The 14818-nt window shown below is 50.1% G+C and overlaps 1 protein-coding gene across 1 annotated transcript in view; it reads right to left on the bottom strand.

The window, feature by feature from the left end:
- Positions 1-270: 270 nt before the first annotated feature.
- The window catches only part of ext1b (exostosin glycosyltransferase 1b), a 54177-nt gene continuing 39629 nt past the window's right edge, over positions 271-14818 (bottom strand). The window contains exons 2-11 of the mRNA XM_047019916.1: positions 12995-13088; positions 12106-12213; positions 11812-11931; positions 8803-8935; positions 7525-7643; positions 5525-5620; positions 2439-2528; positions 1272-1432; positions 774-945; positions 271-514 (exon numbers count right to left, since the gene is read on the bottom strand). Coding sequence (XP_046875872.1) covers positions 329-514; positions 774-945; positions 1272-1432; positions 2439-2528; positions 5525-5620; positions 7525-7643; positions 8803-8935; positions 11812-11931; positions 12106-12213; positions 12995-13088 — 1279 coding nt within the window. The 3' untranslated portion in view covers positions 271-328. The remainder of the gene's footprint in view (positions 515-773; positions 946-1271; positions 1433-2438; positions 2529-5524; positions 5621-7524; positions 7644-8802; positions 8936-11811; positions 11932-12105; positions 12214-12994; positions 13089-14818) is intronic.

The following is a 14818-nucleotide window of genomic DNA, read 5'->3' as shown; positions in this document are numbered from 1 at the left end:
TTCATACAAAAAATATTTTATCCAAGAGTCTCAATGTCAGTAGTGTATATTTGTCTGTTCCAGAGGACTGAATGTTTATGTCGTTCTATAGTTTGTGTGTGTATAAGTGTGTGTGTGTGTGGTTCTCCAGACACCGGCGCTTAATTATTTTCAAGTCCTGGTGCTGTGGTCATTGGCAATGTGCTAAGTGGAAGACAGAGAGGTCAAGTGCCCCCTAACTGGGTGGCTGACTGTCTTGCCGGGGACCTCCTCCTCCGGCTCTCCACTGAGTCTCTCCCCTCCCCCTCTGCCCCTCCCCCCGCCCCTCCTGCAGGGGGCGCAAGGCCTGTCAGAGGCGCTCGATGTCCCTGTATTTCTTGCGGAGGATGGAGACCTGGTCCTTGAACAGAAGCGGGTCCAGTCTCATCTGGGAGTGGACCAGCGGCATGCCGCCAAACCAGCTGGCGAACTTGTTCATGCACGTCTGCCGCTGAGCGAAGTGGTCTGGGTCAGCCCAACGCGATGCCCGCGACGTCTGAACGGGAGAGAACCAAGAGAGAGAGACAAGAGAGACGAGAGAGAAAGAGAGAAAGAGAGACGAGAAAGAGAGACGTCAGATTGGGTTGCGGAGACTAAAGTCTTTGGAAAACAAAATGTTTCAAAGACATCTCCTGACCATCAGTGATTTTCTAGCATTTGAAATATTCAGACCTGTAAGCCCAATAAATATTAAGCAATGCTATCAATCCTGTCATTATTCAGAAAGATAAGTCAGTATTTTCAAGGACTCTCACCTGTCCCATCATGGTCTCCTTGTACTGCTTCTTCTGGGTGACCTTGATGGGAGGGAGCTTGGTTACCGCGGAGACCAAGAAGTTGATGAGGATGTCCTCGCAGTTGGCCAGCTGGTCCACCATGCCCTTCAGGCTGTCCGGCAGGAAATTGGTGTACAGGAAGTGGTAATACCTGGAGCGGGGGAAGGGAAGGGGGGGATGAGATCTAATGTTGGTGCAATGACATTCAACCAGATTATCGATGGATGGATTGGTTAATGGAGCTTGCACGTGCCCTGGTCAATAGATTGATTTGACTTATTTAACACTGATTGACTTCAGTTACGCCAGCTCATTGGCTTGAAGTAATCAGTTTAACTTTGGACAAATGACACCGTATAGCCAATGGCGAGACAGTGGTCAAGCAACGCTGCACAACACAATGAAATGTTTCCCAACATCTGTAGTGGCAGTGGTTCTGGCAGTAGCAGCCTGGCTCCTGTGACCCATGGTTGTTACCTATGGTAGATGGCCGCCCCGGTGAGCACCATGGAGTAGTCGTTGGTCCACTTGGACGTGTACCCCCAGCGCTCCTTGTTGCTGTCCCAGAAATGGCTACGGGCAGGATATCCCACAATCCTCTCTGGGAAACTCTGCCACACCGTAAAGGCGAAGTCGACCTGAGGAGAGACACGGAGAGAATCAGTTAATACGCGCACACACACACACACACACACACACACCATAGCAACACACAGACACAATCTTATTAGACACACTGAAACCCGCACACCAGTCTTTTCAAAGCCGCACTGCAGTTGGCTGACCTCTCTGAGCTGATCAAAGCATTTAAACAAATAATTACAGAAAAAAAACACATCAAATAGACCCAGCTTTAACAGCCAGCCAGCTAGCCAGCCAAAGCAGTCTCCGCATTAGCAACGGAATTAAAAGCTTAATAGCACCCATAACAGCCTTGATAGGATCCTCCTCTACACCCGTCACTGTGTTTAACATCTGTGTTGACGATGGGACTGCACAATGTGTGCCCCGGGACAAATGACATTACAGAAAGAGACAACGGTTCCATTTAACTGACACAATATAGTCATTTCCATCAGCGCGCCACACGATGGAGGGATGCAATTAGAACGAGGGAGGGATGGAAAGTGTGAGGAGGCAGCGGTTGAGAGAAAGTGGGGGGGGGGGGGAGAGCTGAAGAGAGGCGAGAGTCAAGAAAAGTGGGATGTGAGGACAAAGAACAAAAGAAGGACAAATGCATGAGTGAGAGACAGAACGGGAGAGAGAAACCAAAAAGGAGATCGAGTAGCATGTGGGACAGAGAGGGAGAAGTTAGGAACCCTCTCTCTCTCTCGCTCGCTCAACGTCCTCTCAGCCAGCTAGCGTCTGTGCTGACGCAGTGCCACACAAAGCACTGAGGGGCTGGAGCCATGCCAACGGTGACATCATCATCCTCCTCATCAGCAGAGTAGAAGAGAACAGAAGAGAGGGGGCAGATGAGGCCAGGAGAGGAGGGCTGAGGCCACCGCAGCCTGCCCCAGCCACCAGGTCCCATCGGGGGAAGGAAAGAGAGAGCCATGTAGAGAGAGGGATATATATGGACAGAATGTGTGTGTGAGAGAAAGAGAGAGAGAGAGGGGATTAGTGTTGAGTGTAGCGACTGACCTCTGTGGTAGAGAGAACCGTGTCCTCGTCCAGACTGAACACGGCGTCCGTCACTATGGTCTCATAGGGCAGGAACCGGCTGCTCATGATCTGCAGGGGGCGACAGAGAGCACGCGGGGTAAAACATTACACAAGGTGTTCTGCTTGAACAGCGACACTCTAGCCACCCTACGCCTGAGCGGTCCAGCCAATGAGGTTGGAGGAGATGTAGAGGAGGAGGAACCCGAACCTACTGCTCGCAGGGGTCAAGTTAAATCAAAGAAGCAAACGGGACATCAACGAAATCGAGGGTGACAGCTTTTGTCCCCACAGACATGAACAGATTCCACTGCCTTTACTTCCACTCTCTTGGTGATTACATACAGCTGGTGTATCCAATCAGCAGAGGACATCTGACCTGAATTATGGTGGTTAAGGCGCACATGCACAAGGAGTACACACACACACACACACACACAGTCCTGTAACATTTGGCACACATTTCCCTTGGGTCTTCCCTGCTTAATGATTCATGTGACACGCTAAGGTCTGTATTATTTACTGGAGAGTGGAGGCAGAGGCTGAGTGGAGAGATATTTAGATGTGATGAATATGGGGGTCGGACTTTGAAAGCTCGAAGCAGAGATGGGTGTATACTGGACAACAACCAGCATCTAGAATACAAACAACTCCCACACACACACCGAGATGCAAGTAAATAGCCACAAGCACACTCCTGTACAAATCATAGAGCCTAGAAATCACACATGCATGCGAGTTAAAACCCTGTATGAAAGCCACCTACTCCCAGGAGAAACTTGTGGGACCTGAAGGTCATCTTGTTCTAAGAGCATCTGGTGTTTTCTCTTAAAGGCTGCCGCTTACAGAAAATGCCAGGAGGTCTGGAAGGGGAGCACGGATGCACGGAGGCTGAAGTGTCGGAGGAGCACAAGCTTCCTAACAACACCTCTCCACCATCCAAACCGACTGGCTCGGAAAAATCCTGAAGATGACTCAACGACACTGACAACTGTTTTTGTGTGTGTGTGCGTGCGTGTGTGTGTGTGGGGGGGGGGGTGACAGCCAAGAGCAGCAACACGACAAGAAATGAGTCGATAAACCGTCAACATTTCCAAACGTGTGACTCATCACAAAGCTATGAAGACTTTGTTCGGGGGTCGTTCGGTCAAGTGTCATCCTCTTCCTCCCCTCTCTGGAACACTCCAACAGTCACAGAGGGAAGTGAGTGTTCAGGCTTAGCTTGTCAGCCTGTCACGAGGGTGAGGGTTTGAGGCGTGTGATTGAAAGGTGTGTTGATAGGCTGGTGGAGAGGCTCTCGTCATTCCAACCGCAAACTTTAGACCAACCCTGGGGCCTGCGCTTGTCAACGCCACGGTAATACAGTACCGTGCCCAAAGAGAACAACGGCTCTCCTTCCCCCTGCTTAGTTTTTTGGGGTTTTCCAATGATGTGGTAGGAGGGGGAGGGAAGCAAGAAAGCTCAGAGGGAGGGATAGAGAAACAAAGAGCGGGGGGTGATAAGAGGCTCAATAAGAGATCTCAAAAGATAAATAACGAGAGGAGAGAGAGAGAGAGAGAGAGAGAGAGAGAGAGAGAGAGAGAGAGAGAGAGAGAGAGAGAGAGAGAGAGAGAGAGAGAGAGAGAGAGAGAGAGAGAGAGAGAAAAAGAAGGGAGGGAGGGAGGGAGAGAGGAAGATGAGAGGCTGGCGTTCCCATCCCAGATGGTTTGTAGCGTTAGAAGTGTGACACATTCGCCGGGGGGGAGTTGGAACGCACCAGGAATGTGAGCTTTTAGAGGAGGAATCTGCCTCCAGCCGAGAGAGACAGGGAGAGAGAGAGACAGGGAGAGAGAGGGAGGGAGAGAGAGAGAGAGAGAGAGAGAGAGAGAGAGAGAGAGAGAGAGAGAGAGAGAGAGAGAGAGAGGAGAGAGAGAGAGAGAGAGAGAGGGAGGGAGGGAGAGAGAGACAGAGAGAGAGAGAGACAGAGAGAGAGACAGAGAGAGAGAGAGAGAGAGAGAGAGAGAGAGACAGAGAGAGGTGCGACAGAACGAGAAGGGTGATAGAATGGTTATCAGATGGTGTCAGAGAGTTGGAGGAGAGAAGGAGAGAAAATGAGAAAGAGGGAGAGAGAGCGATCGACCAGAATAGTGTGTAAACCACAATACCACTGCTGGCTCGCTCCCAGGGCTTAGTAGGGGAGACTTAAACCAGCTTGTGGCCACCTTGCCAGTATGGAGAGAGAGCAAGAGAGAGTGACACAGAGAGAGTGCGAGAGAGAGTGCGAGAGAGTGAGAGAGCGAGAGAGAGTGCGAGAGAGAGCGCGAGAGAGCGAGAGAAAACAGCAGAGAGCCAGGCATGTAGAGAGGGAGAGACATGTAGAGAGAAAAGAGAGAATGTGAAGCTCCTCCTCCTGTCTTTCTGCTGGGCCGGAGGCCCGTCAGGCACACAGCTTAGCTCGCCACAGTAAACAAGTCGGCCACCACAAGCACAACAAACCACAGCCCGCCTGGCACCCAGCCCCGCCCACTGTCACTAACGCACAGCCAAACACAACGCACAATCTGAGATTGACAGCTCAGGAAAAAACACTTGGGGATATAGGGTAGGCTAACCAAAACCCTTACTGACAGGATGGGTGCCTTCACGGGTTTCCCCTCACAGACCACACACACGTTATGGTTGACCTCCATTGTTCAGGTCACAGAGAACCTTCACACTCAGAGGGGGTGCTCAAAAGGTTCTTATAATAACACTGTACAGACTGCTAGGGTTCGGTCTAGCCTGGTAACTAACCAAAACAGAGGGTGGTGTTATGACAAAGTCAGTCACAATAACAGTTCATTAGCTTCTGTCACTCATGTGACAGTAGACACACTGCGTCTCAGGCAAAGGAACAGCGAGAGCTGTCTGTCTGTCAGAGGAGATAACTGATAAGATATAGCTGTCGATCAAACACGGAGACAACAAAATGGCGGGAAAGCACTGCGCTTTGGAACGCGGTGAGTCGAGGATGGTAGCAATCTGTCGTTTGGGGCGTGAAGGAATCAAAATGGGATCCCTGAGCGTGTGCGTGTGTGAGTCTCGCTCACCTTGTTTTCTCCCTCGATGACGATGACAGGTACTGAGGTAGCAGGCCATCGGTGCTTGGCAGGGAGGGGCTTGTCACAGTTCCACAGCACGATGATCTGAGACAGTGTACAGAGGGAGAGAGAAAAGGTTCCAATGTTTGACTAATTCAACCAACCAATCAAATCATTTGATCGGGTGTTAAAGCGGAAGAGAGAAGTGACAGTGAAAAAACACATCGAGGAGACATTTGTTCTGCCTCATCAACACTGGCAGATCATATCATGCTGTGCAAGGGGTCCTGTGCCCTGAGACCTGCATGTAATCAAACCTTGGGTTCACCTTAACGATTCGACTTCCAGGTTGACACGGGTTAGCATGAATGTTTAATGAGGAACACACACACACAACACCTATGCACATCCCTAAGCACGTCTGAACCCCAACGTTTCCCCCACTGCCTTCTCTCTCAACTCTCTTACTCCTTTCATCCCTCCATCCCTCGCCCTTTCTGTTGTTGTCTAACATTTCTCCCTCCAGTTTCTATCACATACACACACATCCTTTCACTCCCTCTTGGTTTTCTCAAGCTGACTGGAGATAACAGTATGCGAGAGATGCATGCATGCTTGTAGATGGATAGTAGATCCCATGTAAGCATGGAACAAGGATATGGGACACACAACACGTGTGAAATCAATAGAATTCCAACATTATCTTACCCACACAAACACACACACACACCCTAGTCAGCCAGGAAGACTTGGTGTTCTCAGAGAGCCGTGTGAATCCATGCTTCCATGGATCTATTCTGGTGCTCTGATGACGGGGGAGCTGGAAAGGCAGATGGCTTCTCTGTTAGCCCACCAGTCTTCTCAGGGAGGTGTGTGCGTGGTGTGGATGTGAGAGAGGATGGATGCCTTTATGTCGAAAGATGTGAGCGGACAACACACTGTTCCTCCCAGAACAGAGAAAACACGCGCACACACACACACACGCGCGCACGCGCACACACGCACACAGCAGGAGGTCCACAATCTCCATTCCACCTCCTGCCTTTGCCAGAACCGTCTCAAAAGCTTTCTTGCTCCCAATTTTCTCTCCCCCGCCCCCTCCCTCTCATTCTCTCTGTTCCTGTTTCATTTATTTAGATCTGTCTCCTCCGTCCCCCGCTCCCCGGCCCCCTTAACATGCAGGCTTTGTGGCTTCATACAATGTGAAGGAGCTGTTGTGTACCTGGCTCTCCGGTTTACACCTGGAACCTGCCCTATCCACTTAGCCTGAAGCCAGAGGACAAACCTCTTTGATTGGTTCGATCGCTACCAGTGTCAAGATATGGCGGAAAACTTAAGCAAACCAATGGTTCAAACACATCCCACACACCAACTGTTTATACAGTGTATATATTTAATGTATTTAATAGATTTAGATATAATGATACATATTATTTAACCATGAATAGGTTTAGATATCTATGCAATACTTCAATTAAAAAATATATACAACGTTTATAATATATGTAATATATTAAGCGCAACAGGGAGCGAACGTCGGACATTAAGACACATTAAGAACATTTTTCAAAAACGTTGAGTGGAGTGTAACACAGCAACGTATAAACGCACACACAAAAACACACACTGAGCTGTCAGTTCATTTCATTACGCGTCTCTGTGTAAAAAGCTACCAATCAGAATACGTGTTGTTACCAGCTGCACCAAGGAACATCTCCCACAGACCTGGCGCCATGGAGACAGATGTAGCCCCTCCACTACAAACTGCTGCTCTAATTCAAGTTTACTAGTTTACTAGTTTACTGCGCGTGTGTGTTTGTGTGCGTGTTTGTTGCTCAGGGAATGACATTTCAAAGGTGCCCAACTCAACATTCTGTGGAATCCATCAGTCAGCATAATAAGTTATTTCTGGAAGAGTTTTCTCAAGAATTGAATGAACACACACACACTCCACACAAAGCAGCTGTGAACTCTCCCTTTACACAAACACACACAATTGAATTCCTTACCTGAGCGCAGTACTGTGACTTGGCGACAGCCAGCAGCAGCTTGAGAACAGGCTGGGACTGGGAGACCAGGGGGGTGACGGCATGGATGACGGCTGTGAACTTAGCGTACGGTTTAATTCCTGGAGGACAACCAGAATAACAGCAAGATGAACAAGTTACTCAGGTTGAAAATGCAGACATGTAGGGCACGGTTTAAGAACAGGAACTCAACCACACGATACGAGCAACATTACACGTATCGTGTCACCAAGATCAGACAGCTTTGAATCTCTCAAAACACTGATGGAAAATGTCTCTTTGTACAGTCAGGCTTGGTCTATTAACTAGACTTGACCTGATTCATTGTTTCAGTTGTTAATTAGCGTTCCAAAACAAATTAGCCAGCTTGATGACTGATCTAGCTATTAGTGCCCACTTCATATCTGCACAACAACACCAGTCAACCAGTTGTTTTTATCACCCAACAAAAACCCATCTTCACCCTGAGCGGGGAAACCGGCTCTCAAGGGAAACAATTGGATTTCACCTCAGTCGTTTGGAAGACAGATTTCTCCGGTATCTCTCCCTCTCTCCCTCCTAATTCATCCCTGCTCACAACACCTTGTTCCTTTAAGGCTCCCCATGGTTAACTGGCGCCTCTCCAACAAACAAATACAAAACCCCAGCAAGGTGATCCATGCTTGTCACCAGGGCGATTGTTTTTAATATCGGCAGCCCTCCTGAGGTGCTCAATCAGTGAAGGCTGCATTGACAGGGCTGCCTAACCCCCTTGATGAAGACTGAGGGAGGGAGGCTGCTCAGGTGTGTGTGTGTGTGTGAGCGCCCAATGAGGTCAAAGCCACATCCACTGCTTTAGCACGGTGAATCAAGTGAAGATGTGTGTGTGCGTTCAGTGTGTCAACTGCCTAATGCAAACATCCATCCCTGGTCCAGTCGATCTGTCACCAAGGTTACAGCTGGGTGTGTCGTGGACATGTGAACTCAGGGTCAAGAGGGTCGACTATTAGTATCAACACTCCAGGTAGGGGACACTGCACCGGCATGTCATTCACATGTGAAGGTCAAGCGTGACTCTAGGCCAGGAGTAGAAGACCAGGACACACCAGGAGTCCTTGAGGGCCAAGCAGGCCACCAGAGCATGTCTCAGGCAGGAGAACCTCCTCAGAGATGTGCCTCTACACATCGAGTGTAGCATCCATTAGAAACCAGTACTGAAGACAACTAGGCTGACACATCAGGTTTTAGTGTGGTGCAGTGTAGCGCAGTACCACCACTGACCTAGGGTGGCGTAGTAGAAGGGGAAGTCCCCCAGGTGGGGGGAGTACTGCGGTAGGGCGAAGAGCCCCCCAGGATGCCGGTTCCACATCAGGGTACTCCTGGATGAGGACTCCAGAACACGGTCCTGAATGATCTGGAAACAGAGGGATGGAGAGAGAGAGAGTCAGTGAGAAAGAGCGAGAAAGCCCAGTTGTTTGAGTCTTTTTTTTTTTTTTTAAGACTTTTATTTGGGAACTGAAGCAAAAAGAACTCGAGAACAGAAGTCTTTTCATCAAACCGAAGAACGAAAAAGTAAATTCTAATAGAAACCCAGTCAGAGATGAATGAGTCATCAGTCACTCCAGAATCGTTGTTGATCCAGAACTCCCCGACCCAGACACAAAATAAGTCTTGTCAATACAATAAAACGTTGACTGTGAATCACCGAGCTAGTTTGTGTTCCCCAGAAACGGCAGATGAAAGCAATTATAACAAGAAAACGTTACTTAGATGACATAGTGAAATGGGCTTCGTGTACAGCATGACTCATCATTTTTTATTACCAGACAAACTCCATGGTCCATAAAGCCACCTAAATAGACCTCTACTTCAATCGGGCCACCATTGAACCTAATAAAGCTCCCCAGAAAGATCAGATCTAACACACACGACCCGACCACTGAATCAGCAATCAGTCAGAACAGGCCAGTTCCTCCAAGCCTCAAACAGAGCGGTCACTCACGCTCGACACTTAAATGGCCCCAATTTCCCCTGTTGCTTCTAAGGAAAGGCGAATATGGGAGGAGGGATGGGGGTGGGGGGGGTGGAGGGAAGGCGGGTGGGGGGGAGGGACAATTGGCCCCCATAGGGAGAGACAGAGGCGGCTGAAAGAGATATTACAGCTGTGCCCTTGAGCAAGGCTAAATTGCTTCGGTAAAACCGACAGAAGTTTGCGGCCCTGCTTTATGGCCCCTATTGAGTCCTAACAGTGGCTAGGGGTGACTTGGCCGTTGGCTTGGTAACAACGTGGAAAGAGAGAGCGAGGGAGAGACGGAGAGAGCGAGGGAGAGACAGAGAGAGCGAGGGAGAGACAGTGAGAGAGAGACAGTGAGATTGAGAGAGATGGAGAGAGAGAGGGAGGGAGAGACAGAGAGAGCGAGGGAGAGACAGAAAGCGAGAGAGAGACAGTGAGAGAGAGACAGTGAGAGTGAGAGAGATGGAGAGAGAGAGGGAGGATGATGTAGAGGTGGAGGTGATCCAGTGGGCGGTGCGGTGGGCAGTGTGTGCTGGAGCTTCCTGAGATGGTAATAATATAGCTGCAGGGTCTTACTGTCATAATATTGACACAGCAGCATCAAAATTCATTTGTAGACGGAGGAATGAAATAAAGAAGAGTATGTGTGTGTGAGAGGGAAATGAAATGAGGGTAAGAGAGTGAGAGAGAGGGGTAGGGATGGAGTCTAGGCAGGGAGGAAGGGAGCACGAGAGAGAGGAGGAGAGAGAGCATATTGGGGTCCTTTTCTTAGGGCCCTCTGGCCAGTCAGAAAACCATTTGCCATCAGCTCCAACTAATTAACGTGGAATCCCTCCACCTCTCAATTTGGTTGCTTTTCACTTTTGAACAGGAAGATGACCGTCTTAAAACTACCGCCTGAAGGTCTTACGAGAGGCCATTACTCGTCCGTCCCCACCACACACACACACACACACACTCACTCACATGAACCCACCAAGCACGGTCCAACCTATCTCAGCTTGATAGACGACTCAATCTCCCCACCCCACAAGCTACAAACACCCAATTAGACGATGATAGATCCAGCCTCACTCTCTAGAACCACCATAATTGTCTTAATGGTTAGCGTTAATAGGTGTGCCAGAACTGCAAGAAGCTCCATTGGCCTTGTGATTGGTTGAAACGTCCTCACTTCCTGACAGGAAAGGGGCTGTGATTGGTTGAGCTTGCCTGCTGGTTTGTGAAAGAGATGCATCCACAAGTTTGATGAAAGAGGTTGTGTGTGTGTGTGTGTGTGCGCGCACATGCGGAGAGATTAAATCTGCTGAGATATCAGAGTAAGGTGTTTGTGAGAGAGTATGTGTGCTTGTATTTGGGTCCGTGTCTATGTGGTCTGTGTGGATCGGCCCAGATCTCTAGCAGAGCGGCTCGGCAGGATGAATAAACCATGCTGCTCGTTATCTCGCAGGGCTGCCACGGCAACGCCATTTACATATGTCACCCCCCCCCTCTACTCCTCTCCCCCCCCCCCCCCTCCTCCTTTGCCGGCAGGACGGGACAGTCACTCAGGCTTATACGTTTAGCCTTGGCAACGCGCAAACAACAACAAAAACAACAGCGTCTAAGTCGCCCAGGTTGGGGGTGTCACTCGCCCTCTGGCAGGGTGTCGGGGGGGGGGGGGGGTTAAGACTGTCTGACGGCGTGACATCACACCCCAGTTGTGGAGACGCGGGCTGTGGAGATAAGTGCCATGGCGATGGTAGGGCTTAAGATAAGCAGCTGATTGGTGTGAGGTCTGTGGGGCAGATGGACAAGACTGGAGAGATAGGTATCAGGGGCAGGCAAGGGGTCATGACGGCCAACTCTGATTGGATGATGGGAATAAATTCATAAATAAAACGTGCATGCAGCTCATTTGGCTGGAAGGCTGGAGCTTAGTGGAGCCCTGCTGGGATTGGCTGAGAGCATGTGTGTATCCATAGATGTGTGTTTGTGGTGCAATGCAGTGCTGTGGTGTGTGTGTGTAGCCTGGTTTGTGTGTTTGAGGGGTGTATATATGCCACAGTGAGTTGGTGCTACGGAGCGGAGGTGTGTGAGGCCTGCGTTAGCATGCGAGCCGCCCTAGCATGAAGCCAAGTCTGGGGAACAGCACCGCAGAGGCGCTGGCGTGACATTGGAACCCTCCGAGAACAGGGAGAGATTGATGATGAGAGCCGAGCGGGGCGATAGCGAGAGGGAGGCTGGAAGAAGGAGACAGACAGAGGTGAGATAGAAAGGTGTGTGTGTGTCGTTACCTCCAGAGTGGTCAGCACTATTTTCTCCACAGAGGAGAAGTAGGCCTCCCAGAGGAACTGGGTCTGCTGTCTGAGAGACAGGATCTGGTCCTGATGGATGGAGCGCACGGTGGAAGGGATCTGGGGAGAGAGAGACGCCACACGGTTACCGAAAGAGGGAGAGAAAAAGAGAGAGAGACCACCAGACAGACCACAGAGCTAGAAAACAGAGAGACCAGAGAGACGGAAAAGCCCAAACACAGAGGCCCGAGAGAGAGAGAGAGAGAGAGGGAGAGAGAGGAGCAGGACAGGTACCTGCAGCAGTAGTCTCTCGTCCCCGATGACCGCCGCAGTGTTCCAGCTGATGATCTCAGAGAAGGGCAGCTCCCAGCCGTTGCTGAGCATGACCGGAACACACGCCGCCTGCACACACACACACACGCGTTCATGACTCTTCTCTTCATGAAAAAGAACTGGACTCAAAACATTCACACTGTCAACAAGAGAATTGGGCCGGTAGACAGACCAGCCGGGGAGAGAGAGCGTGCAGAGGGATGGAGGAGGAGAGCGATAAAACGAGATGAGGTACAGCCAGGCTGAGACCTGGCCTCTGGCAGAGAGCTGGTGGCGGAGAGAGGGATGAGTGGAGGAGACGAACGGAGGGGATAAGGAGAGGCCAACAGCTGGTGTGTGCGAGGAGAGTTTGGACGTAATGACGGCCCTGTCACTCAGGGGTCATAAAGGTGTCAGCTACAGCAGCGCTGGCCCTCCGGCTGTACTCTGGCTCTCACTCACTCACACACACACAGGCTTGCACGCACACACAAACACACGGCATTTGTTCTTAAAGCGACCTCTAATCATCCCTCCTCCTTACACACACGCGCACACACACCCAGTCAGGCAGACAGTGTGGAGTGAGTCAGACAGTGAGAGCTGAAAGGGAGGGGGCGGGGCAAAAGTGGACCTTTTCCTTTGGAGGGGGGGGGGGGGGGGTGAGGAAGGTAGCAGACAATTGAGAAAGAGAGAGCTCTAAGAGGTTCCTGACAGTTTGTCTGTCCAGAAAGTGGACAGGAAAACACTACTTTTGTTTATGTGTGTGTGTGTGCGCATCTAAAGACTGTGTTCTCCGCAGTATTAAAAGGAGGTGAAAGGTACTTGTCAGAACTGCATAACATTGTGTGTGCGCACGCGTCTAACTCACTTGCAGAGCCTCCAGGAAGCGGAAGGACCCCAGGCGTCGCCCCCGAGGCACCAGGCAGAAGGTGGAGTTGTACAGCATCTCCCTGTAGTCGTACCTGGATAGCACACACACACACACAGGTCATGAGGTCAGACCACACATATATTATCTGCACTACAGACAGATTCAAGAGATGCATGTTAACACTGTAGGAAATACACCCAGTCACGCACACAGCTCCTCAAAGATATGACAGAGTACAGTTAGGAAATAACATCACCAGCTGTCTTTTCCGTCTCGTTCACTCTCCATCTCCTTGTCAACACTCCTTCCCTGTTGTGTCCCTCCTCTCCATCCATCTACCTCTCCCTCCATCTCTCTCTCTCTCTCTCTCTCTCTCTCTCTCCCTCATTCCCTTCTCTCTCATCTGTCCATTTCTCTCCTTTACTCCCTCTCAATCGCCCTTCCTTCCATTTTCCCCTCCCTCTCTCTCTCCAGTCAGGTGTGTCTTATTGCTCTCCAAACAGAATGACCAGCGTTGCCAAGGGTAATGAGCTGTGAGTGACACCTGCTTCCAGGAGGCAAGCTGCTGTGTGTGTGTGTGTGTGTGTCTAATCAGCCCCAGACAGAGGGTTTGTTGTGTACACACTCGGGTGCAGCCACACACACACACACACACACTCAGGGAGGCAGAGAAGGTACAGATGGGGTGAGACGATATTAAGATGCTTTCCATATCAAAGAGACCGCCATCAGCTCTTCATTTCCCCCTCTCTCTGTTTCCCACCCTTCCCTCTATCCCTCTCACACCCCCCCCTCATTCTCTCTTTCTCTCACCTCGTCTATACCTCGTCTCCCCCCCTCCTCTTCCTCCTCCCCCCCTCCTCTACCTCACTGTGCAGACTACTAGGCAGTAACCATGAGGGCGTTAGGGTGTGGAGGTTAAGAGAGAGGAGAGGCAGAAAATCATTCCTCGTTCTCAGCGATCTATAGGTGAAGGTGAGAAGACACTCGCTGACTAACACACCAACACAAGACACACAGAGAAAGGCAGACACACACACACACACAGAGACAGACACACAAACACCCACACAGACATGCACACTCACACTTCCAAACCCCACTAGATGTGTTTGGGCCAAGCCGGGCACTGTCCCCCTGCTTGATATTCAGCGGAGCAGCAGTGTGGATGGCTCTCTCTGCAGACAGCTGGGCCAGGAATATGGCGTCCAGCTCCCTCTACGTCTCCATCGACAGGTGACACAATGTCAATGTGTGGGCGTGCAGCTGTCACCTGTTCCTGTGACGCCAGCCCTACTGAGAGGTGTGTGTGTGTGTGTGCGCGTGTGTGTGTGCTTGAGAGAGGAGGAGGAGCGATGTGATTTAGGTTGTGGTATGGATGGATCTTTTGTCACTGAACTGTCTCTTCCACCATCACATGACTAGCTGGCGCTGTAGAGTGTGTTTGTCTTGTGAATGTCGGAGAGGGCTTCTCCAGCCTCCTGCAGAGATCTCCTCTCATTTTCACTGCAAGTGCCTGGAACTTGTTCTCACCAAACACATTTTCAAGGAACTAGAAGATTCCTTCAGCCCATCACTGAAATCTTCCCCTTTACACTAGGCAAATGAGTCATCTGACGAAAGCACCACCATAAATAGAAAATAAATGTAAAATAGAAGACAATATATATTATATATCTTTTATATAATTAAATGTTTTATATTAAAAAATGTTCAGCGCGCTTATGACGCCAACTATTATTACATTACCAAGATATTGGAATACACTTAGTCATTACGGGTCGCTGAATCCAATCGCAGCTGGATTTCATGCTCAGCATG

Source organism: Hypomesus transpacificus, chromosome 4, assembly GCF_021917145.1.
Source record: "Hypomesus transpacificus isolate Combined female chromosome 4, fHypTra1, whole genome shotgun sequence".
NCBI lineage: Eukaryota > Metazoa > Chordata > Actinopteri > Osmeriformes > Osmeridae > Hypomesus > Hypomesus transpacificus.
Note: the sequence above shows the minus strand (reverse complement) of the source record. Positions and strands in the feature narration are given on the sequence as shown.